This window comes from Vitis riparia, chromosome 13 (genome assembly GCF_004353265.1).
Source record: "Vitis riparia cultivar Riparia Gloire de Montpellier isolate 1030 chromosome 13, EGFV_Vit.rip_1.0, whole genome shotgun sequence".
Classification (NCBI taxonomy): domain Eukaryota; kingdom Viridiplantae; phylum Streptophyta; class Magnoliopsida; order Vitales; family Vitaceae; genus Vitis; species Vitis riparia.
This window is the reverse complement of record NC_048443.1, coordinates 9,040,428-9,068,254: the sequence shown is the minus strand read 5'-3', so window position 1 is coordinate 9,068,254 and position 27,827 is coordinate 9,040,428. Positions and strand designations below refer to the sequence as shown.

The 27,827-nt window shown below is 37.6% G+C and overlaps 2 protein-coding genes across 13 annotated transcripts; one reads left to right on the top strand and one right to left on the bottom strand.

The window, feature by feature from the left end:
* Positions 1–90: 90 nt before the first annotated feature.
* Positions 91–9,742, top strand: LOC117928113 (putative disease resistance RPP13-like protein 1). Of its 12 annotated transcripts, none has more exons than XM_034847967.1 (11): positions 91–1,673; positions 5,260–5,454; positions 5,604–6,163; positions 6,667–6,735; positions 6,840–6,902; positions 7,022–7,092; positions 7,180–7,308; positions 7,388–7,751; positions 8,386–8,485; positions 8,627–8,754; positions 8,873–9,742. In XM_034847967.1, exons 1-2 carry the CDS (start codon positions 230–232, stop codon positions 5,418–5,420), a joined length of 1,605 nt encoding a protein of 534 aa, XP_034703858.1. In that variant the 5' UTR covers positions 91–229; the 3' UTR covers positions 5,421–5,454; positions 5,604–6,163; positions 6,667–6,735; positions 6,840–6,902; positions 7,022–7,092; positions 7,180–7,308; positions 7,388–7,751; positions 8,386–8,485; positions 8,627–8,754; positions 8,873–9,742. The 12 variants fall into 12 exon arrangements, with proteins under 12 accessions (XP_034703858.1, XP_034703859.1, XP_034703860.1 ...); XM_034847968.1 differs by having other exon boundaries at positions 5,586–6,163; XM_034847966.1 differs by lacking the exons at positions 91–1,673; positions 5,260–5,454 and adding exons at positions 2,181–3,651; positions 3,682–4,486.
* A 2,686-nt stretch (positions 9,743–12,428) lies between these two features.
* LOC117927449 (SAC3 family protein C-like) lies at positions 12,429–27,471 on the bottom strand. The gene is given in 8 exon segments (XM_034846932.1): positions 12,429–12,801; positions 12,897–13,462; positions 13,637–13,722; positions 13,822–14,043; positions 14,929–15,150; positions 17,635–17,735; positions 27,139–27,169; positions 27,171–27,471. Coding segments are annotated over 7 exon segments (945 nt in total). The 5' UTR covers positions 27,387–27,471; the 3' UTR covers positions 12,429–12,801; positions 12,897–13,395.
* Positions 27,472–27,827: the final 356 nt, after the last annotated feature.

Genomic DNA, 27,827 nt, shown 5'->3' with positions numbered 1-27,827 from the left:
CTTGGGGAAAGCGCATCCACCTCCCACTTGCTTTTCCTTTTCTTTTTCTCACCACTCAATTATATGGTGTTTGACAAATATCTGGGCGGCTGGGTCCACCACCAATAATGATTCCTCCAACCATTCTGCAGTGTGGTAATCCAAACCCAGTCTTCTGCAGTTTGGTGGTATCGCGGTAACAGACACCAATCCTCTGAATTCCTATTGCAAAGCAACAGTCGACGCAGATATGGCGGACGTCCTCCTTTCAGCTTCGCTTCGAGTTCTATTCGAAAGGTTGGCTTCTCCAGAGCTCATAAACTTCATTCGGCGACGGAACCTTAGCGATGAACTCCTCAACGAGTTGAAGAGGAAACTCGTGGTTGTTCTCAATGTGCTCGATGATGCGGAGGTGAAGCAATTTTCGAACCCAAATGTCAAAGAGTGGCTCGTCCATGTCAAGGATGCTGTGTATGGTGCGGAAGACCTGTTGGACGAGATCGCTACCGACGCTTTGCGTTGCAAGATGGAAGCTGCTGACTCCCAAACCGGCGGAACTCTTAAGGCGTGGAAATGGAACAAGTTCTCTGCTTGTGTGAAGGCTCCATTTGCTATCCAAAGCATGGAGTCCAGGGTCAGGGGCACGATTGATCAACTGGAAAAAATCGCAGGAGAAATAGTTGTGCTGGGGCTGGCAGAAGGTGGGGGCGAGAAACGGTCACCAAGACCAAGATCACCAATGTCCACTTCTTTGGAGGATGACTCCATTGTTGTCGGCAGGGATGAAATTCAGAAGGAGATGGTGAAGTGGTTGCTTTCTGACAATACAACAGGCGGCAAAATGGGGGTGATGTCCATAGTGGGCATGGGCGGCAGCGGCAAGACCACGCTTGCTCGGCGTCTCTATAACGATGAGGAAGTGAAGAAACACTTCGACTTGCAAGCATGGGTCTGTGTTTCCACTGAGTTTCTCCTTATCAAACTCACCAAAACAATTCTTGAGGAAATTCGTTCTCCACCTCCACCTACTTCCGCTGAGAACCTAAATTTGCTTCAGCTTCAACTCAAAGACCAACTTAGTAACAAGAAATTTCTGCTTGTTCTTGATGACGTCTGGAATTTGAATCCTCGTGATGAATGTTATATGGAGCATAGTGATTGTGATGGTTGGGAAAGTCTACGAACTCCACTCCTCGCTGCAGCAGAGGGAAGCAAGATTGTTGTGACCAGTCGTGATAAATCTGTTGCAGAAGCCATGAAAGCGACCCCTACTCATGATCTTGGGAAATTAAGCTCTGACGATAGTTGGTCCCTGTTTAAAAAGCATGCATTTCGAGATAGAGACCCCAACGCATTCCTTGAGCTTGAACCCATAGGCAGACAGATTGTGGACAAGTGCCAAGGATTGCCTTTGGCTGTGAAAGCACTCGGCCGTCTCTTGTATTCTAAGGTCGAAAAAGGGGAATGGAACGTTGTGTTGAACAGTGACATATGGCGGCAGAGTGGCTCCAAAATTCTTCCATCTTTGACATTAAGCTACCATCATCTTTCTTTACCTCTGAAGCATTGTTTTGCTTATTGTTCTATTTTTCCCCAGGACCACCAATTCAATAAAGAGAAGCTGATTTTATTATGGATGGCAGAAGGTCTTTTACATCCACAACAAAACGAAGGAAGGAGAATGGAAGAGATCGGTGAGTCATATTTTGATGAGCTTCTTGCTAAGTCTTTCTTTCAAAAATCTGTTGGAACAGAAGAATCATGCTTTGTAATGCATGATCTAATACATGAATTGGCTGAACAAGTGTCTGGAGATTTTTGTGCTCGGGTGGAAGATGATGATAAGTTACCACCAAAAGTATCTGAGAAGGCTCACCACTTTTTGTACTTTAAAAGTGATTATGATAATTGGGTTGCATTTAAGAATTTTAAGGATATGGCTAAAGCTAAATCTCTTCGGACATTCCTAGGAGTGAAGCCAGAGAAAGACCATCGTTGGTATGCTTTGAGTAAAAGAGTTTTGCAAGATATATTACCAAAAATGTGGTGTTTACGCGTGTTATCATTATCTGCATATAACATAACTGATTTGCCTAAATCGATAGGTAATTTGAAACATTTGCGTTACTTGGATTTGTCTTCCACAAGTATTAAAAATTACCCAAATCAGTATGTTGTTTATGCAATTTACAAACGATGATGCTGAGAAATTGTTCAAAACTTGATGAATTGCCTTCAAAGATGGGAAACTTGATTAATTTGCGCTATCTTGATATTGATGGATGTGATTCATTGAGAGAAATGTCAAGTCATGGAATTGGTCGATTAAAAAATTTACAAAGGTTGACTCGATTTATTGTGGGCCAAAACAATGGATTAAGAATTGGAGAATTGGGGGAGCTTTCAAAGATTCAAGGAAAACTTCATATTTCAAACATGGAGAATGTGGTGAGTGTTAACGATGCATCAAGGGCTAATATGAAGGATAAAAGTTATCTTGATGAGTTGATCTTTGATTGGGATTATAAAAGTTATCTTGATGAGTTGATCTTTGATTGGGATTACCTACGTACCTATGGTGTTACACAAAGTGGTGCAACAACGCATGATATACTCAACAAGTTACAACCTCATCCAAATTTAAAACAACTCTCCATCAGAAACTATCCTGGTGAAGGATTTCCAAATTGGCTTGGAGATCCTTCAGTGTTGAATCTCGTGTCCCTTGAGCTTCGGGGTTGTGGCAATTGCTCAACATTGCCACCACTTGGACAGCTAACCCAGCTTAAATATCTGCAAATCTCATTGATGAAGGGAGTAGAGTGTGTGGGTGATGAGTTCTATGGGAATGCCTCCTTTCAATTCCTAGAAACACTATCATTTGAGTATATGTGGAACTGGGAGAAATGGTCATGTTGTGGAGAATTCCCTCGTCTCCAGAAGCTTTTTATAATAGAGTGTCCCAAACTCACTGGGAAATTACCAGAACAGCTTCTTTCATTGGTGGAACTTCAAATTGATGGATGTCCGCAGCTGCTTATGGCTTCACTCACAGTTCCTGCAATTCGTCAATTGAGGATGGGGGATTTTGGTAAACTGCAGTTGCAAATGGCAGGTTGTGACTTCACAACTCTTCAAACTTCAGAAATTGAAATTTTAGATGTGTCTCAGTGGAGTCAACTTCCAATGGCACCACACCAGCTCTCAATTAGAAAATGTGATTATGTGGAGTCTCTGCTAGAGGAGGAAATCTCGCAAACCAACATACATGATCTGAAAATCTATGATTGTAGTTTTTCTAGATCCCTGCACAAAGTTGGTTTACCCACTACACTGAAATCACTATTCATCTCTGAGTGCTCGAAATTAGAGATTCTCGTACCTGAGTTGTTCAGATGCCATCTCCTAGTCCTTGAACGTCTAGAAATCAAAGGTGGTGTTATCGATGATTCTCTCACGTTATCCTTCTCATTCAGCATCTTCCCCAAGTTGACTCATTTCACAATCAATGGTCTTAAGGGGCTTGAGAAGCTCTCCATTTTGGTTTCAGAGGGTGATCCCATATCTTTATGTTTCCTGTCTCTAGATGGTTGCTCTGATCTTGAATCTATCGAATTGCACGCTCTCAACTTGGAGTCTTGTTCGATTCATGGGTGCTCCAAGCTCAGGTCGTTGGCACACACACAGTCATCTGTACAGGAGTTGAATTTATGGGATTGTCCAGAATTGTTGTTTCAGAGAGAGGGTTTGCCTTCCAACCTACGTAAACTTGAAATTGAGAAGTGCAACCAACTCACGCCCCAGGTGGAGTGGGGTTTGCAAAGGCTGACCTCTCTTACTCATTTCACAATCAAACGTGGATGTGAAGACATTGAATTATTTCCCAAGGAGTGTTTGCTGCCCTCTTCTCTGACTTCTCTTGAAATTGTAGGGCTTCCCAATCTCAAGTCTCTTGACAGCGGGGGTCTTCAACAGCTCACCTCTCTAAAACGATTAGATATTTTTGGATGCTCGAGGCTCCAATCATTGACAGAAGCGGTTCTTCAACACCTCACCTCTCTTAAAATGTTGTGGATCGCATGCTGCCCAGTGCTCCAATCATTGACAGAAGCGGGTCTTGAACACCTCACCTCTCTTGAAACGTTGTGGATCCTAAAGTGCCCAGTGCTCCAATCATTGACAGAAGCGGGTCTTCAACACCTCACCTCTCTTGAAATTTTGGATATCCATGACTGCCCAATGCTGCAATCCTTGACAAAAGTGGGTCTTCAACACCTCACCTCTCTTAAAAAATTGTATATCAAAAACTGTCGTAAGCTCAAATACTTGACAAAAGAAAGACTTCCAGACTCCCTCTCTCTTCTGAGGATCTCCGAGTGTCCTTTACTGGAAAAACGGTGTCAATTTGAGAAAGGGGAAGAATGGCGTTATATAGCTCACGTTCCAAAAATAGTGATCAACCTTGTGCTATATTAATCAAAGTGCCACTCCGCCAATATAGAGTCAGGTAATTCTTTTGCGCTTGAACTTTTCTTTCAAGTTTCAATTCATTCGCTAGTCCTGTTTATTTGATTTAAGATTTTCTTTTTCTTAAAGCTTCAAGCCTGAAACAAATATTGAACACATTTTTATGCTCTGTTTTGATTTGGTGGTTTGCAAAAATAACCATTTATAACCATTGAAAAATTAAGAAAAAATAACGAAGAACCATGGATATTTCGTTTGTTTGTATTTTATTTTCTAGTTTTTTTTTATTTATTTATTGTGTTCTCTATTTATTTCTTATATACAGGGCACATAACAACTCTAGGGCATATTCTAGTTAGCTGCTTTATTAGCAAGTCATTCAAATTGTTTTGTTTTTTTCTTGCTTCAATATACCAAATTTCAATGCTTTTGAATAATTTTATTCACAATTTCATGTGTTTGATTAAACTCATTTAATTGGAATTAAATACATTTAAATTATCGATTTGACAACATCTAAAACATTTTTGGTTTTTCAAAAATGTTAAATAGATTCCTCATAAATATTTGTTTTTCCCTCAATTTTTCCATAAACAATCAAACAAGAGGAAAAGTTTACACTTTTTTTTCCCTACTTTCCCATAAATTTTTTGAGAACCAAACTTGTTTTATAATTGCTAGTTTTAAAAAATTATTAAATTCATTTTTTTTTTACTCTTTCCTTTTTCATGCAAGAAAAAAGGAATTGTGTGTGCTAAATTTATCAAATCAAACTAATCATTTTTTGTGTTTTTTTTTTTCTTTTCATTTCAGTGTTCATTGTAAGTAATCAGGATGAGCATAGAAAGTACAGTACACCTGCATATACAGCTCCCGAGGTTGAATGGAAAACTATGTTTTTTGATAAGATAGTGCTTTTGGTTGAAAAAATGTGGACTCCCAGCTTCTTCCTTTTCCTGTCGGGATTTGTTTAGGAGGAAACCTATAAATGAGAAAGTAGACATTTGGGTAAGTCAATTGTACTTTATTTTTCTTCAATAAGTCTGGGGTATAATTTGCCTCTTGTGAAGTTTCCTGTGCTTTTCAATACAACCAAAACCCGAAGTTTACCTTTTTGTACCCATTCATGTGTCTCATAGGTTTTCTTCTCATAACAGCACAGAGAAAAGATTGAAGCAACAGACTGGGAACTCCAGCAAAGAAAATCCGTTTCCCCTGGCCCAGACTCTAATCTTTGGCAGGCTTTCTATGAGGCAGGTGCCCAGACAACAATAGCAAGTCTGTTAGGACCCGAAATGGCCATCACAACAAACCAGCCACAGAAGGAACTTCTGGCCCTGAAACTTGGGGTTTTGGAACAGAGAGTTTTACAGCCACCCCTGCTGCCGGCTCTAATATTTCCAGACCCTCCGTTGGAGGCAATAATGCCCAGCTGTTGATTCAAAGAATATTGAGGGCAAGCTGGCTACTCAACCTGCTGGATGGGCTGGTTCCTAACTTATTTGGTGAGGTTATATCATCCTTGGCACTTCTGGTCACAAGAGATGAGAATAGGTAAAAAAGCAAAACAAAAAGGGATATATGGCTTTCTGGGCTTGGTTATGCTTCTGAGTATTGAGTGTTTGCCTTGTGCAATAGAGTACAACATCTGCATATGTTCCCTGGTTTCCATGGACTACTTACAAATGTGTACTGTTCTGAATGCCTCAATTTTCAGGTCTGAAAAATAATTTCTTTGAATATTGTCCTGTCTGTGACCTTATCTTCCTGCTTCAATTTTGCCATGTATTTTTGTTTAATCCATGAAAATCTTATATCATATTTCATTTGTATTTGTAACATGCATGCCTTCCTAATCATTTTCTGTCAAGACCCACATTTTTGTTTTTAATGGATCAACCAATTTTGTGGCACTGTAATAAGAAATTTTTTCTAGAACAAATGGAAAATCAAGCCTTAGAAATTGGTAGATAATTAGCTCGATAATGGATTCAATAACTTTCCATTGATGCACTCTTCAAATCTGCTTGTGGGGTCTGTGATTTCTTACGTGACTATGGAAAAACATGTGGGATAACAATAATAATTTTATGCCAATGTATTTTTATATGTAGGATCACTTGGAAAACTACAGTTTCAAAAGTAACGATATGTGAAGTATATTATGATACTGAATTAGTCAAATTTTTTAGTTGTTTGAACTCTCTTTTGGTTTAGCAGCCTGCACTGATTGGGAGGCCATGTAAAAAAAAGCTGGTCTATTGTGTACTAAGTGGACCTCTTTAAAAGGTAAGTGATAGACATAAATCATAAATCTCTTTATTAGATAGTTGATGCACTTGTTTCTGTGCAAATTTTGATGATGTTTTCTTCTTGTTTTTGGCTTGTCTTAGGTCTTGAGCCCAAACAACATCATGGTCACCACAACATTTTATTTGGTATTGAAGTGGTGTCAGGTAGAGGGGTGGATTCTTCATCCGGGTTTTATGTTACTGTTTTTAGAAAATTATTAGTCAAATGAGTTTTTGAACTGTCTTTAGCTATTTTTTACAATTTTTTCCATATCTTATCTTAGATCTAAATGCATTAGCTGGACAATCGAATGGTGGTTTCTTATCTAATGGATGTTGTTTTACTAGACCATGGGTGAGCTCTCTTACCAATTCTTATCTTTAGAAGGGCTTCTATATATAAACTTTTAGTGTTTCATTGATGCTTTTAATCTTATTGCAGAATGAAAGAAAACTCAACCCTCTCATCCATATCGAGAACCATCTAAAGCCTGGGCCATGGAATAAGCTCAAGCCTTTCTGTACAGAGCAGCTGGACTCTCTCAAATTTTTTATTTGTAAATATCCAAAGGTATTTCCTTTTCCTTGCTGATTGATAGTTCTTGACTTGTTGATTATCCTGTGATTCATGTTTGTCTCCCTTCACACAGCTATGATTTCAAAGTCATTAAAGATGCCAATCCCTGTCCTCAGAGCTTAAAGAGTGTGTTAGACTGTTACCATTGATCACCTCAATCCAAAAGGCATTCCATTCAGGGAAGAGGAAATAGAAGAAAGTGGAAGCTCTTGATGTATTTTGATTTTGAGCAAGGCTTTCTTGATGCATACTCTGACATATTGCTCAAATTAATCCTGATGATTTTCTTGATTGGGAAGGTGACTTTTCCTGCAAGGAAGAGGATAGATTGTTCTGATTTTGGCAGAGTTTTCCCAGTGAAGGAATTGGAGGAAGGGGAGATTCCTGGGTGCTGAACTATTGATGTTCATTGCTCTATTCGAGAAGAACAAGAAACTGTGAGTAGAAGGTTCATCTCTTTAGAATTATCTTCTGAACATTCTGAAATATAATTTACTCATCCAGGTTGAGCTCTAAAATTATGGTAATGGTTAGAAAGCAAAGCCCTCTTCCAGAATTTATGGTCCTGTCATTTTGTTTTCTCTCCAGTGTCAACTTTCCCAGTCTTCCAGAAATTTGTTGTTACTCCAAACAATGAATAGGATTCATTTATACATTTAATCGATTGAAGAGATTTGGATCAGCTTCAGGCTAGTCAAAAGCAAAGGAAAAGCTGAAGCTGAAGATATCATGCACAAAAACAGGGGAGTTTCCATTGAAACTTGCCCAAATTATGGTACCCTTTATTACCCAGCTTCTTAAGAAATTGCTGCTTGGCCCTTGACAAAGTTAACAATCCCCTCAACTGTGGAACAGTTTTGGATGAAGTTGGCTAAATGATCAAATTCCACCAGTTCACTATGATTTATAATATTACACCATCACCACATTCACTGACAAAATAGGAATGAAGTCATTCATAGAGTTCTTGTATAAATGCTATAACAAACACCACTGAAAATGCAGAATGATCCATTTTTGTTCCTTATTATTTAGTTTCAAGGAAACATTGATGAATCCCTTGCATTGCAGATTGAACCCTGGCATTGAGCTGATGCTTCATAACGTGTTATTATAAGAGATCTAGGCTGCCAGAGTTGTCTGAATATACCCCATAGTCTCTCTGATGCCTGTGAGTGTTCAAGTCTCGTTTCTTATCAGAAGCTTTCCCAGTCCAAGTTTGCAACTTTGGCTGTAAAAGAATCATCCAAGAGTTATGTTCTGAGGGCTTTATGTTGCAATGGATGATCTGTTTACGGCATTCTTCATGTAGGTACACAAGTCCTGGGGCGCCTCCAAAAAGGAAGCTTGATCAAGAACCATTGTGCATAAACTCATACACCAGAAGTCGGTGTTCACCCACACACTGCAGTAACGCAGCAAGTGTCCTTGATTCTTATGGTGAGTTTGGCCTATCACATTAACTTCTTTGAATTCTTTCTCACCTTCTCCCACCACCTTCTCCAACTTCTTTTCAGCAACAGAATTTCCAGAACCTGATGGTAATATCCTTTTATAGACAGTGCCAAAGGCTTCTACCATCGCTTGTACTCAGGCTTCTGTGATAAAGCTGGAGATTTTTGAGGTTCAAGCGGTAGAAAACTAGTGAAATTGCAGCCAAAGAAACGAAGAAGAAGAACGCAGAGGGGCCTAAGAGGACTGAGAGTATTAGAATTGCTTTAATTTGCTTGCCTCTGCCTGAAGTTAGTTCACTGGACTTCAATATCTTGATTAGAGCACTTCTGGAAACAGCAGTTTGATCCAACCTCCCATTTGAAAGAGGTAGTCTTTTCCTCCAACAGCTTCCCGTTCCATTTGGAAACCTCAGGTCCTCAAAAATAGCAACTGCACAGTAGGCTCCAACACCAATCCCTGGGTTGGCAACATGGTATTAGTTGGGTGCTTGAAGCTCTCCCATATACTGGTATACAATTTCCATCTCCAAGCATGGCACCATGCACTGGTTCGCTGCTCACATTACCAGCCTTTGTCTTCCATATATCTTAGCCTCTAGAGAAAAAGCTGTCCATTGGTGGTAAGCCCAAACTTTTGATCCTCTTGGCACCGGTTAACTTCCATTTGCAGTCCAGATAGCAAGAAGGAATAGGTCCTCTTCACTTGGAGAGGGTCGGAATCCAAATGCAAAATCACCAGAAAGGCAAAGCCTATGTGGAGTTTTCATCAGCGGCATAGAGAGATGAACCCAAGCTTATATTACCATAAGCTTGGCTGATGAGTAACAAGTAGGGGTAGACAGACAATGTATGTAAGTTATTATTCACTGATTTTCTCTGCATGTTGATTAAGTTGAAAGAGACTAGCGAATATCATTTTCTTCTATAATTGAACATTCTCTTGTAATTGAGTAGTGTGAAAGCAATTTTTTTTTCTTCTTCAACAAATGAATATTGAGAGCATAGGATTACAGTAAGTGACAGCTGATAAGATTTCCTACTATTGAACCTGACATATTAATTTCAGAAGCTCTGTTGTCTTCTGCAATATCATGTTGATATATATCATGCTCACCAATTCTCGGAACATCTTAAACCTACTCAAGCTTTTGAAACTCATCCCCTTGATCTATTTCCTTCCAGGGTGATATATATCAGAAACATATATGAGCCTGGCATCAACATTCATCTGCCCATATCCAAACCAGATCACAAAGGATAGGTATACTTCGCCAATCTCTAAGTATCACCAAGGAGACATGTACAAACCAAACAACTTATCCCCATGAAACAACAATTCCTCAAACACATTGAGTGGGAGTTTTAGGTCTTTATCTGCAATTTGACTCCAAGTTTTCATTGAGAACTTCTTTCTTTCCTTAAGTCTTTTGAAGCTAGTGATCTTGATAAAGTCTCTACAAACCCTGTTTGGGGGTCATTGTAGTGTAAACCAAAGTGTCCCCAGTTATATGAATGTAGGTCACCATAGCACCATAGATTCATGGAGTTTCGCATGTTTTTGCAATTTGGATCAAATTAAGATGAAGTTAATGAGCTTCAAGATGAAGTACAACACACTTTTTTGCCATTTTTTATGTGATCAAAATAATTGCTAGCTGTAGAGGTTTAATGGCATTTGTCAAATGTAACGTTCTTGGCGCCCATTTGGATGGTGCAGTTTGACATGTATTTGTTACATATTTTGCCTTGATTGAATTATGATTAATCAGCATTGAACCACCACCTAGTCATGCCCATCCTAAAAACTATTAAAACTCATTCGATTTTTTGGGTCTTATAGGGTGTTCGGTAATCATTCATTAACTTAATAACTTAATTTAATTATTAAATAGATTAAATATATTTGATAAAATAACTTAATATTATATCTTAAAGTTACTTTTAAGTGTTAAATCAAAGTAATTAACTTATTCTTAATCTCATTTTTTTTTTGTTTCATTTATCTGCATCTAGTTACCAAATTAATGAAGGTAAATATGACAATTTGATAATTTAAAATGATTTTTAAATTAACTTTATCAAATAACTTTAATACTTAAAGTAAATATTAAATAATAAATTTTACGTAAATAACTTAAATATAATCTAACTTAAAGTCAACTTAAATTATTAAGTAATAAATATTAAGTTTTATCAAATAAGCCTTAATCAACAGCTTAAAAATGGGATCTCCTCTACTTAGCACTGCAATTAATGTTAAAATTCTCTATTCATTTAATGACATAAACTTTTATTAAATAAGAATATTTACATAATGTGCCTATAAAAATATTTTGATGAAGTTTGTATTATTCATTTATTACTATTTTACACTCTTGAGGTATTGATTAATAAGGTCAATAATTTAATTTAGTGTAATTACTCATTACTTTAAATGTCCAAAAATATGACAAATTAATACATCTTAACCATAATATAAGTTTTTATATATAAAGTAAAAATGTTCATACAATATGCCATCTTTCGATGAATCTAATTAAAAAATGTAGTCTTATCTTATGATTCACACCTTCTAATCTTTTCTTATTCTTTTATATTTTCTAGGTATTAATTAATGAGATCCTTAATCTAAACAGTTTTTTTTTTTCTCTTTCTCTCTATATAACAAATCTAATCAAATTATGTACATGGATATATAAAGTCTCTTTTTCTATCGTTTATTTTAATTAATGTATCAGAGGTGTATATCTTTTTTTGCACATGTTTAAGGGATAATGGACTTGTGTTTCATACTAGAGATAGAAGGGCGACAAGGTTTAATTTTCACTTTATTACATCTACGTTCCTTTGTCAAGGCTTTGAGTACACATTAAGCCAAGTCATTTGAGTTGAAACACTTACACAATACCTAAAATTGAAAGATACCTAATTTGATATTTCATATCGAATAAGAAGAAATTCATGATATTATATACATATGAGTTGCTCTTAACCATGTGGATGCAATTTAAAGTGACGATGATCCATTGAAATTAAAACAAATAATATTTACACGATTGGAAGAATCATTATACCCTGCTGTCACACCAACCCAAGCATTCCTCTATTAACTTCACAACAAGATGAGGACAAAAATCAAACTACCCTAAATTTCTTTCTTTATTTTTCTTATATCCTTTGTTTGGTTGTGGAGAATGTGAAGGAACAATCAAAAGTTTTGGCATTAATTTTATATCCACATTAATTGCTTCACTACCTAAACTTGATAACATATATCTATATATATAAATGATTTTTAAGTTTTGATTTCATTTCTTAGTTGGAGGATTATATTTAAGTATATATTAGATGTTGTGCACAAACTCTGGTCGGTTAAAAGTTTTTTACAATATAATTAATTTTACCTTTAAAATAAATTAATATTAGATGAGTAATTTAATAGGATGAGACAATTAAAAAAATTAAAGAAGAGAATCCAACCATTTAATAGTGTATGATATTCAACTTTCATACAATATTTTATTAAATATTTGAAATGTAAGCCATGTAATTAATTTTGTTTTTTCTAATTTTTGTGGTATTTTTTTAATCCTCAATCTCTATTGAATAAATAAAAATATTGATAACAATTAATACGACGACATCTTTGGACTACCTAATATTGTTGTTCGTTGTCATGTCCCAATTTAGAAATGTTAACCCGATTGCCTTTCAAAGCTCCCACATTGTGTGCTGTTAGATGAGCTTCCCCCGTCTCTTAAAATTGACTAACCCATGTGCAAGTGTTGTTCACATGGAACCTTCCCATTACAATGAAATTTCAAAGATTACCCGGACCTATCAATCAAGGTTATAGACTCATTGAATACATTAATGTAACGCACATGTGCCTAAAACATCTAAGGGAGTAGCTTGGAAAGACTTCCTTGGGATAATGGAAGTTTGTTTGCTTGGTTGATAAGAACTTATTTCCCCGTTCATCAATGCTGGTCTCAAGACCACAAGCATTGCAAAATGATTCCACATCTAATTCCTACAAAAATGCAAATGAAGTCTTCAAGGTTCAAAAGATATTGGAACTTTGGATGACAAATTTTAGCAATTTAATGCTAGTAAATGCAATCATACCTTCATCATCAAGAGTTTGGACAAGTGTGCAATCGGATACGGATGAAGTTTGTAGCCACAATAATTTACACATGACAATGTCAATGCTCGAACCTTTTACGGTCAAAAGAAAACCAACAAAAATGTATATAAATCAGGCATGTCTTTTAGAAGCACTAAAAAAGGCAATTGAGAAGAACTTCTAAATAAGACCTGGTTTATGAAACAAGCAAATTGAATTTGAACACTTCAGATGAATGAAGAAAGTGAGGAGCAATAAACCACATAAAGAAACAACTGGTGAGAAATTTAAGAATAATGAAGTACAACTACTAACAGAAATGAAAGAAAAATAAAACCCAAAAGCACAAGCACTCGAGTCTAGGTTTTAGATATATTCTCATAAATGAAATTGGAAAACAATAAATCAACAAAAAAGCATATATTTTTCAAACTGAAAAATCTAGCAAAATCAACATATTTAGGCAACCTCGTTGATGTAAGGTTCAATTATGTAGTACTATAAATAAGATGCCTCAGTTGCTGTAGTACAAAGGAAACGCTTATAATTGCCCATCCGAAATAATTTGTTACAAGAAAAGACAGATCTTTCAGTTCATGAAAACAAAATTTTTAACATTGGGTACTGAAAGAAGAGAAAAAAATCGATTGGAAAACAGAACCACTCTACATTGAGTTATATGTAAAATGAATATAAACAATTTAAATGCAAGTCAAATCTATAATAGCTTTGTGGTCACCTTAAAAGTCTCCGAGCAAAACACATTTCCTTTGACTTCAAAATGAGAGAAGGTACACGACCCAACCACAAAGAGAGTGACTCTCCCTTCAGAACAGAAATAGTAACATATTCAGAAACCAGTACAAGGCAGCAAGAGATACTGAAAAAGATGAACTCAAACAAACAATGGAAGCAAGTATCCACCAATGGTTGGTTGTTAGAGCCAAGATGAAGAAGAATGTGAAATGAGTAGAACTCAGGTTCATTCTTGTAAATAGAATTTGAATTTCGATTTTCTTTGTACAGAGCATATAGAGATATTAGACACTTTTTCAGCTGCTCCATATTGAGGTAATGAACTGAAGAAAAACTTGGCTTGCTGCTACAACTGCGAAGCTTGTGGTGGGATATAATATGAAATTTCACCTATATTGTGAAACAAACCACAAGTCAGAACGTAAGATGCGGCTTTTAGCTAACTCAAAGGTTTTAGGATGAGATTAAAATATTTGATCTATTATCATCAAAAAAACACAATTCATTCATATGCATGCTTGTTGTGCATTCTATTGCTTGGCTAAAAATGTTACTGGCCATGAATTTGTTCCTTTGCTTCAAGAATTTGAATCAAAAGTGAGAGAGAGAAACTATATAAAATTTTGAGGAACAAATTGATGGAGTTCTAGTTAAATAATTTCCCCATTTTTCCGAATTACTAGGATAAAGATATATAGGTTTAAAAAACTTTAAAAGAGGGAACAGGAAATACAACTTTTGAAATATGGTTAAGAAACTTCTATGATTGGGAATTAGGAGGTGGCAGCGCCCTTTTTGTAGGCATATTCTACAAAGTCAGCAAATGTACTGGAAAACTTGACATTATGGAAGAGAGCACCAATTCCTATCACAGGTGGTGTGAGTTGCTTTGGTTCTATGGGTCTTTCATAACTTAGAGGGTGACTGGAAATAGACACTTAATAGTGGATAATTTAATTAGAATGGATTGGATAATAACTAATGTGCCAAGAAAGATTCAGAATCAGACCATTCATTTATCCATTGTAAAGTAGGCTTCAAGTTGTGTGATCATAGTTTCACCTCATTTGGACTCTACTGAATAAATTATCTTATTCAATAAAGCAAAAGGAGAGGATAATGACTCAATTATTCAACATTTTATCTCTTGTATACTTTGATTATTTTCTCCAACTAGGAGAGTGTTTAGCAATGGGTTGGCTAACTTATTGTATGTTGAGGAGATGAATGCTCAGAAAAAAAGGTAATTGAGATTATGTTTCAAGAAATTCATACCATTTCTTCAAACATATGAATTGTTTGATCATTAACGATATTCTGCATGCTAAGATCTTGTCTTATTGATCTTGTCTTATCAAAGACGAAATCATGAACCACTTCACAAGGATGTTCCGTGGCATCCAACAGGTTTAATAGGTAGTTCAAAGTCTCTTCAAACACTGGAAGTGGCCGCACATCTGACGCCTGCATGTGCTTAGTGGCAATGGTTCTGCAAAACTAGTGAGAGAGATGGAGGGTGAACGACTTTCTGCATCAAAATATAGACATTCCATGGCATTATAAAATATCAAGGAACAAATTGGAGAAAAAGATCCTACAATTTATAGCATCTTCATTTCTCATGCATCAAGTGTATAAATGATTATAAGCTAAGATGATGTTGAATCAGAATAATAAAAATGACAAGAGATCAAATCATGACACCCAACATAAGCTTTACAAGACGTTGCATTATGATAGATTAATATTTTGCTATAATAATGTAATGCAATTAAACATATGAAAGGAAAATCAAAAGTAATTATTGTAACAACCTGCATCCAACCGTATAGATATTATCCATCCTATGCTTAAGTGGCCTTCATGACTTTAAAATACGTGTACAAGGTTAAGAGAAATATATATATAACGCTAGGAACTTTTTCCCCTATGTAATGTAGGATATTACAATCACCCTCTCATGCAGACACAATGTCCTTATTGTGTCTCATAGGATTGTAAGGTCAAATAAACGGACACCCATTTTAGGCCAAGCAAACTCTCCTACCGAGGTTGAAGATTGACTTTGATATCATTTGTAACAACCTACTCCAGTTGTGTGGATATTATTTGATTTGAGCCTAAGCGACCCTCACGGCTTAAAAACGAATCAACAAGATTAAAAGAAGTTCATACATATATAGCGCTATGAACTTTTTCCTTTATACGATGTGGGATATTACAATTATACACTTTGACAAAGACAAAAACAACCAAAAGAACAGACAAGACAACAAACACTTACCAATGATTGAATAAAGATATATGTTTAAAAAACACAAATGCCACTTGTTTGAAGGCCTCTTCCTGAGTTTGAATCCACACTAATGGTAAAAGAAGAAAGATAAAACCTATTCTAGGCTAACTTGCCTTTGTTTTTTCCTTTTTCGTTATGAAACATAAACAGTTTTTGCAGAGAATAAAAAGTTGATTGGTGATCCTATAGCCACAATAAAGAAACAAATAAAGCAAACGAGCAAAATAAACAAAAGCATCCCAGCTAAAACAAGAAGAAGATTGCCATTTAGAAAGCATAACACAGGCTATAACCTAGAGCACATCCAAAATTGAAACCACAGGACTCCCAAGGTCAAGGGAGAACCAAAATTTTTACAAACCCAAAATGAGAGGTGGCAATCCTCTTAAGCAAGCTATTGTCTTCCTAGTTAACCTATCTAGGCCTCCACAAAAAAATTTGCAATATAAGCCTCTTGCTAGAGTCAAGATCCAAAAAGCATCTACTTGAAGCATTATTTTAACTGGAGTAGTTCATAAAGCATAAGAAAAGCAACAGGTTGTGGCCACCTAACAATACAAGAGCCAACAGAAAAAGAAGAGCTGCAACTTGAAGATTTCGCAATAGGACTTTGGTTACAATACCAATTTTAGTGACATGATGACAAGCCTATGATAATTAGCCTTAAGATTGATTTGAAGCAAACTTTGAAGTATCCTTTGATGGCAGCAGGGAGTTGTGGTGTTTGTTTCTTGGTATAGTTTCATAAGGTAAAAGCATAAGAGGCAAGGGGGTTTACATCTTGCTATGATAGGCCTAAACCCTCAAGGGGTTGAGCCGCTGAGGCCTAAGCGCTCCCTAAATTTTCAATTTTACTAAAAAAATATAATTTTTTTAGCACAAGAAAATAGATAATAAATGAGTTTTTTTAAAAAAACTATAGAAAGGTTTAGCCTGTTCCATACATTTTAGAAGCATTTAATGCTCATAGGAACAATAGATTAAACAAAACAAAAAAGAAAAGTTACATGACAATAATAGTGCAACAACAATTGAACAAAATAAAGCACACCCCACAATAATAAGGAAAAATAAATTAATGGTGGCTCCATCAAATTCAAATGTCACAAATTCAAAAAAAAAAAAAAAAAAAAAAAAAAAAAAAAAAAAAAACTAAGAAAAGAAAACAAATGAGATAGATGTAATATCAAATAAAAATATTGAATAGTGAATCAAATGGGATCATTAAAATTCAAACAATAATGCTTTGCACGTCAAGAAGCAAAGGAAAAAAAAAAAAAAAAGTTTCAGCAAATGCTTGATCAACAACAAACACAAATCCAACAATAGCACCCATACAACAGGGGAAAAAACAAGTTTTCTACTAGAGAAACTAAAAAATCAGTTTGGCATAAACCCTGTAACAGATCAATAGCTTATTAGCATAGTCTTACTTTACAGTAGCATTAAGATAGGCTTTGGTGTCTAACACAGATATAGGTCATCCAACACAATCACCTCCAAAACAAAACAAGACAAGATAAAACAAAACAAAACAAAAGCACAAGTATCAGTGCCTGAATTAGCGCTCAATAAGTGCACATGTTGATGGCTGATATGGTAAAGATGATTCAATAAGAGTATCATTGTTCGATGCAAGATGAGAAGCTAAGATGCGGTATAGAGGAATGAGATGTAGGGTTTACCTTTTTGACAGCAAGGCTTGGAGATGTTTTCCCAGGATTTCCATGTAACCTCTCAAACACAGCCAAATCCCGAAGGCGTTCACGTTGGGCCCTTTCTCCAGCTATTTATTACAAATGAACATCAGAGATAAGAGTTGTTAAAAGAAATTACCAAGTATAAGCTGCTGAAATAATTAAACAACATCTTTATTAATAATTCATATTAAGCCATTGAAAATTCAATAGCAAGCAATGTGATTGCAGAAATCCTGATCAAAGAGTCAGAATAAACTCATCAGGAAATAAATACAAGCATAAGAAATACACAATTTGACTAGATGCATGCATCATTATGGTAAATAGAAAGTAGTAGACATATAAAATGCAAATTAGCTACGATCATGGCAGCATGGGTTTCAAAACATTTTAATTTGCTTGGTTGCAAAGAGAAACATTAGTCCCATCAAGTGTTTTTTCTATTTCAACCTATGGAATAAGAAAGGTCTTATGGAAGCAGGGTCGTGTAATTTGCTTTCTACTATATTATGGCAACCAACCTGTAATAGCAAGAAAGGAAGAAAAAAGGAAAAGAATGGTATGATGTAGTTGTGAGACTGCATACTTAAGGAATTTAGTTTAATAGAAGATGACTGTGTTTAATATGAGAGTTCTCTTGATCACTAAGCATTTGGTGCAAAAATATCCCATATAAGGAGTTGTGCAATCTAGAATACAAATACTTTAGTACCATCATCTGGAGGGTAAAACCAGAATAACTATGCTCCTGAAGCATAATTATACAGCTGTAGGAACATGATGCACAACCACCCAAATCAGCAAGACAAAGAACAGGATAGAACTTGTTGGCACAACCAGAACAGGACAAAATCCATAATAAAGTCCTCAATTACCAATCTATGAACGACACTACACCATTTGGAATGCTACAACAGATTCACTTTTGACAGGAGAGTTTATAACTGCCAATGGAACATTACCAAGTAGCAGACATGTCTTATGTAGTTTGGGGGGAAAATGATTCCTATTATCTGTGTCAAGACAAGTACCAGCTTCAGAGACTCTAATCTGGTGAAAATCTCAAAATTTTCCATAAACATAATCCTTTTGCATCATAATTTGTTATTTATTTTAGTAAGGAATCAAACAATCATTAATGGAAGCAGGAAAGATATACAAGCAAGCTTGAAAAATGAGGAATTTTCAAGAAAAATCAAAGAAAATTACATTACCAAAAAGTAACATCAAGGGGCATTGGCCAAACCTATCCAAAAAAGAGACAATGCTGAACAGCCCAACAACCTACTGTATAGCTCTAGCCAATAGATCTAGTTTTTGCATATTCCATAACAGAATAAAGTCCTTCCATCATGTAACATAATATCTCTTTTTTTCCTTATAACAAATGAGAATTTATTGAGTTAAACAAGATCAAAAAGAGGGATGATATGCATGTATGGCAAGAAGAGAACAGAAAAGCCGCTCCATGCCTCATACCAATCAGAGAGCAGTAAGTGTTCTCAATAAAAATTTTCAGATATTAGCATCCCTATAAGAAAAATATAGCCATGCACCTGGCTAGCTGATCTGGGCCTCAATAGAGAAGAATAAGCAATGTCTCTAGCATGATTATGAAGCGACCCCATCTGATGAGCAATCCACTAAGGACCTTTGCCTTCAAAGAAGGTTCTGAGACAATAACAAAGGAATCCCCTTCAATATGGAGGTTCATTACATCCAGGCAAACAACCATGTCCGAATCTTCCTCGAGTGCTAAATACTCAGCTTCAATAACACCATTAAAGAGCCTGCAGTTTGAAAAACAACCTCAAAATATCCAGTCCCTTTGTGCCATCCAGGTTCAAGGCCTTCCCTATTCAAAGTATGTATCATACATGAAACCCCAATCTATGTGATCATAAACTTCCTCAAAACCTATTTTAAAAACCATCCCTTCGTCCTTAGAACAGAATTTTTCATCTAGGATTTCGTTACTAATGACAACCACATCTAGTATTTGTCTAGGATTTCATTACTAATGATAACCACATCTAGTATTTGCCTTCCATTAACAAAAGCCCCTTAAGCTAGAGAGATGGCACTATTAAGAAACTTTCTAAAGCAACCCAAGGGTAAATTGGAAGTATTCTCCTAAAAATTAGTGACTAGGTTGACAGGTATAAAATCCCAAATCAAGTTGGATCCCTCTTTCTGAAGATCAAGATAATGAAGGTGGAATTGGTGCTTCACAACTCAGAAATAGTTCTTCACTTGCCAAATTTTTGTGAAGGAACTTTGGGGTGAAGAAGTATCAATGGTTATTTATTACCTCATTAATGTGAAAGTCTTCGATTACATTTTTTTTTTTTTGATAAGTAAATAAGATTTCATATATAAAAGAAACGCTAAAAAAGCGACTCAAGGTATACAATACCTATACACCCGCCTCCAACAAGGCTAAAAAACAAAGATAGCCCAACAACCCAATCCTACTTAGAGCCCAACCAATCAATAAAATTAGCTATAGTTAGAGGGCAATCATCTATGAACAACTTAGTCTCGGACCAAAAAGAAAGGATAAAAGAGTGTTTGAGTCGCTGAATTGACAACATATCATCCTTGAAAGCCAATCTATTCCTCGCCTTCCAAACCGTCCAGAAAATGCGAAGAGGAGCAGCTCTCCACTCCTTTTTGCGTTTTTTGCCCACGAAAAAACCATTCCAGCTTAGAAGGGTCTCTCTAACTGAAGAAGGCAATACCCAAGACACCCCAAATAAGGTAAAAAGTAGATCCCATAACACCCTTGTTCTTGAACAATGAAGGAGCAGATGGTTTATGGTCTCCTCTTTCTCAAGACACATAAAGTACCTATTTGCCAATGCCCGTCCTCTTTTCTGGACCATATCCAAGGTTAAGGCTTTGCCCCACGTAGCCTCCCATGCAAAGAAACTAATCTTGGGCTGCACATTCACATTCCAAATATAGCTTGAAGGAAACAGAGATGAACAACCCGCTTCAAGGGCAACATAGAGAGACTTGACCGAGAATTTACCACTCTTAGTTTCAGTCCAGGACACTATATCCTCCACATCCTCAATAACTCTTTTACCATGAAGCCTCTCCAAAAATCTTTCCGCCTCCTCTACCTCCCAATCATTGAAAGCTCTTAAAAAACAGGGGTTCCAACCCCCCCCCCCCCCCCCCCCCCCCCAACCCCCTTCAGCCAAAGGGTCCCAAAAATCTGCCAGCCACACTTCCTTCTCAACAGTCAAATCAAAAAGAGAAGGAAAAGACATACACAAAGGAGAATCCCCGCACCATCCATCCCTCCAAAATCTCACCCTCCTCCCATTACTAACAATGAAAACCATCCTATCGCTCACCAACTCCCTATCCATCCTTATTCCTTTCCACAACCCCATACCATGAGCCTCTCTCACTTCCCGAGAGCACCAACCCCCTCTATCTTCTCCATACTTCCCTCTAATCACTTGATTCCACAAAGCTTCTCTCTCATTTGCGAAACGCCAATTCCATTTAGCAAGAAGAGCCTTGTTGAGAATGGAAAGACATTTGACCCCCAAACCTCCCTTCTTCTTACTTAAACACACCAACTCCCATCTTACTAAATGAGGCTTTCTCTCCAAATTGCCCCCACCACAAAGGAAGTCCCTTTGGATTTTCTCTAATCTCCGTCTGACTGAGCTTGGTAAGCACAACAATGACATGAGATAAATGGGTAAATTCGATAACGTGCTTCGAATAAGAGTCGCCCTCCTCCCTTGGATAAATATTGTCTCTTCCACATGGCTAACCTTCTTCAGAAGTGCTCTTCCACACCATCCCAAACTGTAACTGACTTAAAAGGAGCACCCAAGGGCATCCCCAAATAGGTGGTTGGAAGGCTACCCAGTCTACAACCAAATTCCCAAGCAAGATCATCCATATTCTGTACCCTCCCTATTGGAATGAGTTCACTTTTTTCCAAATTTATTCTCAATCCCGAAACGGCCTCAAACCACATAAGTAACCAACTGAGATAAGTCAATTGATCTTGTGAAGGTTTACAGAACACCAGTGTATCATCAGCAAACAACAAGTGGGAAATTAGGACCCCTTCTTCACTCCTACCCTTCACCCTACAACCCGATAAGAAACCCCCCTCTACAGCCCTTTTAAGAAAAGCACTAAAGACCTCCATAACTATCACAAAGAGATAAGGGGAAAGGGGATCGCCCTGTCTCAAACCCCTGGAGCTTTGGAAGAAACCCGTAGGGGTTCCATTGACCAACACGGAGAAACTTGTAGTGGATATGCACCACTTAATCCACCTGATCCATTTTTCCCCAAAACCCATTTTCTGCATAACTGTGAGAATAAAAGTCCAGTCCACGTTATCATACGCCTTCTCTATATCCAGTTTGCACAAAATGCCACTCTCATTATTCTCGAGAACCGAATCAATGGCTTCATTAGCTATCAACACTGCATCTAGGATTTGTCTACCTTCCATAAACGCCCCTTGAGCCTTGGAGACCACCTTTCCAACCACCTTTTTTAGCCTATTGGCTAAGACCTTGGCCAGCCACTTGTACAAGCTTCCCACCAAGCTTATAGGCCTAAAATCCCCTAAGGCTTCAACCCCTGCTTTTGTTGGGATTAAGACCATAAAAGTTGCATTTAGGCTTTTAACAAATTTGCCATTTTCATAGAACTCCTTGAAGAAACACATCACATCAGCCTTCACGAAATCCCAAGCAAATTGCCAAAAGGTCATAGAGAATCCATCTGGCCCCGGGGCTTTATCCCCATTACAGCCCAATAGTGCATCGAAGACCTCCTCTTCAGAAAAATGAATCTCCAAGGCACTAGCGTCCAAAGGCTCCAAAGTCTCAAACTGCAGCCTGAAAACAGAAGGGCGTCATTCCCCCGGATTGGACAGCAACAACCTAAAAGCATTGGCAATCCCTTCCCTAATTCCATTCTCCTCCGTAAGCCAGGCTCCATTAATCTTAATTTTGTCCACATTATTCCTCTTCCTGTGAGCATTGGCCATCTTGTGGAAAAAACCGGTATTTCTATCCCCTTCTTTCAGCCACACTTCCCTAGATTTTTGCCTCCACGTGATTTCTTCAAGTAAGACCCATTTTTTATAATCTTCCCTCGCTTCTTTTCTAGCTTCCAGCTCTTCCAACGACAGTCTGCTAATTTTCTCCTTGGTATCCCAAAACTCCACCTGCTCCAAAGCCAAATTCTTTCTATATTCAACCCAACCAAATGTGTTTTTGTTCCACTTCTTCAGCTTAGCCTTCATAAATTTTAGTTTTTCGACCAAGATAAAACTTGGGGATCCACTGAAGCTACCTTCCTCCCACCAATGCTTCAAAAGGTCCTTAACACCTTCCACTTTCAGCCACATATTCTCAAATCTAAACGGGGAAGGGCCTCTTCTCAGGCCCCCTCCGTCCAGAAGAACCGGACACAGGTCTTGGTAGAACAAACTGCCTCGCATCACCAAAATGACTATCCCACCCCTCATTAACCAAAAAACGATCCAGCCTTGAAAAAGACTGGTTATTCACCCCTCCAATCCAAGTAAAAGGACCCCCAACCATAGGCAGATCCTTTAACTCTAGATCTTCTATAACTTCTGACAACCTTCTCATGTTTGAATTCAATCTCCCTCCCCTGTTGCGCTCTTCCGGACTTGGAATGGCATTAAAATCCCCTACAACACACCACAGCCCATTCCAAAGCCCCTTAATGGCCCTCAACTCCTCCCAAAAACTCTCCCTATTCCTCCTCAATGTTGGGCCATAAACCCCAGTAAACATCCATATGAAACCGTCCTCGCAGCTCTTAAAAGTGCAAGAAATAGAGAACAATCCTTTTTGAAGGTCAACCAAAGCCAACACCCTGTTATCCTAAAACACCACTATACCTCCAGCTGTGCCCCTTGAATCTACAGCTCCCCATTCAAGGAATCTTCCCACTCCTTAGCTACAGATAATGCCCATTGACATTTCCTAAATCTTGGTTTCCTATAGGCAAACCAGATCCACCCTATTCTTCTTTATCAAAGCTTTGATCACCTTCCTTTTATCACAATTATTGGCCCCTCTTACATTCCAAGTGAGCAGTCGAAGCTTCATTTAGACCTACTCGTACTTCCCCCCCCCCCCTTTCTTCCTCCTCCAAGATAATTCACTGTCCATTCCAACTTTCTCAATTCTATTTCGAATTTTGACGACTCCAATTTTTTCTTTTTTCTGCCATTCAACTTTCCTTTTTGAAGTTTCCTCTCTTTCATTCTTTTAAGCAAAAACAATATTTCCCCTTCGAAGCCCTCCATCGGCATTCCAAGATAGCGGTTGAACTTAGCCAAGCTACTAGAATGCCAACACAGTTCCCCCTCTTCGTCCCTCTCTTCCTCATCCTCTTGGGAGACCCTTTTTGAAACCCCCTCTGACGCCTCCTCGAAAGTCCCAGACTCCCTACCCGCCAAATCCGAGACCTCGGCCTCCCTCCCATCCGCCAATATCATCCTTAACGGGCCCATAACAGCTCCACCTACGGCTTCTAAACCATTGCCCCGATCGAAAACCTTGGTAATGGCAACACCTTCCCCATCCCGCCCAGAAGGAGTAGAAGAAAGAGAGGTTTCCCGCTTCCCCAAAGAAAACAAAGAACAAGAGAATTGATCAGAGTACCTGGAAGCCTCCAACAACAACGCTCCGTCGGTGTTTCCTGTGAGATTAACGGTCGGATGAAGCAACCCCAGCTGGGAACCAAACATTTCCCCCTCTTGCTCTCCACAGACACACTCTTTCGATTACTTTTAACCTTAATGATATCCCAAAATCTCGTTAAACCTCAAATCCACATTGAGAAGACATGAAATTAGAAATGGCCCCCCACCACCCCCATCCTCCCCAACCCCCTGTCATTTGGGGGGCTTGGAGTCCACTCGAAAGTGACGCCCACCATAGAGGCAATAAGCTCAATATCTACCACAAGCTGAATCCTACCCATTCCTCTAAGAAATCTGCCTCTTCATTCGCTGATTTCAAAGTCTACAAGAAGGTGACCTCCACCATAGCAGCAATAAGCCCAACCTCTCCATGCAGCTAATGGGGATGGACTGTAAATTTGTTCTGTTGCTCATACTTTTCTCCTAGTAGTCCTAGGAGGTGTAGCTTAGCAATTGCAACAAAGTTATCCTCATATCCTCTGACCAAAACTTTCTCACATTACCCAACTTATCCTTAACTTCCATAAGTAGTAATTATGATAAAGTTATCCGCATATTTGTTGACAAAATTATTTTGCTTTTATGACACTGAACTTTGTAAAACAAGTGCTTATCATCGTTAACTGGATGGCCAATCTGAAGTTGTAAATCATTGTTCTGAACAATACGAACATTTTTTGTCAAGAATCACCCTAGCACTTGGTGACCAATGCCAGCATGTTTTGGTCAAGAACCAGCCATACATTTGTTACATTTTCTGGAATAGGCAAAATGGTGTCACAATATTACCTTTCACACCTTGGCATGAATACCTTTCAAGTTGTGTGCAGACATCATCAGCCTGTCATGGGTGAGTCATCTGCTGAGAAACTGTTACTAGAAGATGGGTAATGAATCACAAGATTGTGAAAAACTGGTCCATCATGTTAAGCTGTATCTGTTGCAAGGTCAAAATCAAATGAAAATGTCAGCAATGAGCACTGTGCCAACTGGAAGCTTGCAATTGGCAATTGGGGTTTTCTCTTCTCCCTCTCCTTCCTACCTTCCTTGTGGCCATACTGCCAAAATTCAGTGGTGACCAAATAATGAAACTTGCCTACCAGTTTATGGGCCTTATCAAGTTCTGGAACAAATTGGTACCGCAGGCCTGCGGCACACAAGTCAAATCTTCCTTCCTCAGCCCACATCCACCCACCCTTCATGCTTCCTAGTTCAAAAAGAAGTTGGGCTCTGTATGGGGAGAACACATCAATATTCATACAGTCATGCGCTCCCAATCACTTCCAAAAGTAGAGTTAAGGTGACCTATCCATCCCATCTAATTTTACAGTACAAAATCATGGTTCACAGAAGTGCTTCCAAGGCCTAACCAGAAAGTAAAAAGTTCTAAAAAGCCTTCATCCCTACTCAAGAGGTAACTGATTCACATTATGACCTCTCTATTTTCTCTTATTTGCTCAGGAAATTAATAACAGCATCAGAGAGCCTTTGGTCAGTGTCACACCAGTATTCAGCCAATTGCAGGTACATAGGAAAGTCCATAGTTTTCTAGGCTGAAGGTGTGGTATCTGATTTTAATCCATTCAAGCAGAAGAAATAATTATTTCAACAGGCCTCTTCCTTGCTACCTTCAACTGTGAAAGGCTATTGGCAACTTGAACTTAAAAAAAAATCTGATGATGATTAGTACAACAATCAGACAGTCACAAAGTTCTCATTGACTGGAAGAACTTGCCAACTGCCACATAAATGGACTTCTAGGAGGCTATTCCACTCAGAAGCATGTCACCAAAGTTCTTGCCATGACAACATAGTATTAACTTTGGGGAGGGGAGGGGAGGGAGGAGGAAACATAATCTTCTAATGCATGTTCCCATACATGGAATGAACACATGCCAAAAGACTCCATAGTGTTCATCTCTACTCTATGATTATCTACATTGTGAAAATCTCTAGCATCACTTGTATGTCTTTGGGTATAACATGAACAATTTGCATCCTTTTAGCACTCCCTAATGTAAGGATAATAAATTGAATTTAGTCATTTATAATCAATATCAACACCCTATGCTGATATAGAGTGAATTCCAGATATACAATGAATTTATTCTCTGAACATGATAGGCTGGCCACCAGTCTTACCAGAATTTTCCTACCATTTGTACAGAATAGCACAAGGGTTGTCCCATCAGCATGTGGAACCGGTGGCATAAAAGGCAGCAAGACAAGAAATGTCCTTATTTTGTTCGTATGAGAAGGAGATAAATCAATTTGGCCATATATGTGAGCAAAAACAAAAGAAATCCCTTTCCCTTCTCATGGAGCAATAATCATAAACAATCAAATTTCTTCTGGAGTCTTAAGATCCAGTAATTCAAGTTTTCAACACCATTTGACATTAGGATAAGTGCTCTACTCCAAATACAGTGTTTGATTACATGTAAACCTGACATGGTAAAGGAAAAGTGATAAAAGAGGTGGTAAGTCCATTTTCCATTATGAAAGATTTGGGGGAAGTAAAGGCAAAAGCGAATTTTTTTTTTGGGATTCCTACATCTTCTGCAGATTGGTATCTAATAAAGGGGGGGAAATATCAATTCTATTTGTAAAATTTATGTAAAAGCCACAAAAATGACACAGAAACTCCAGATTCACTTCTCTTTTCTACTGTTTTCCTCCAATTTCTCGGAAACCAAACACAGAATAACAGGAAAATAGAATTTTAAAAAAATGGAAAAATAAGCACGCATTTTTACCAGGGCACATGAAGGGGCAAGTTCCAACTAAGGAGAGGATTGTTCGGATCTTGCTCTTCTTCCTCCTCTTGCTCTGGTCTTTGTGGCTTCCCACATTTGCTTTTCAATTGGTGAGCATCCTCCAGGGAGTTACTAGTTTTTGGGGGATTCGAGGAGAATTTCTCTGAGTGGAAACGCGATGAGGATGAAGCTGGAGATGAAGAGGCAGAAGAAGAAGCAGAAGGGTTTCTCCGTTGCCTCCTGTCCATGGCGGCTTGTGCTCTGGTTTCAGCTAGGATGATCCATTTGCCGAGAGCATTTATTTAGATGATGAAATCAAGTGCATTTTTTAGATTGTATCCTATACTTATCATATATTTTGTGGTGAATTATTCTTGGCACTTAATACATAAAACATATGATAGCAATATTCTTGACTCCAGGCCTACTAGCCAAATGTACTCGACATGATTGGTAAACTGATTATATAGCCTAAAGTGACTTAATAACTTAATTTAAGTCATTAAATAAATTAAGCATGTTTAATAAAATAACTTAATGATATAAAATAAAAAACAACTTTAAGTAAAAAGTACAAACGATTAATTTATTCTTAAATTCATATTTTTATTTGACATTTTTTACCATAATTTATCCTATTACCTCTAGGATCTCTTTTACTACATGACATTCATTGTTACTTGATCTCC

Bases quoted from the DNA above. Each gene is read 5' to 3' on its own strand.
- LOC117928113 (XM_034847961.1), top strand. From the start codon at position 2,221: ATGGGAAACTTGATTAATTTGCGCTATCTTGATATTGATGGATGTGAT.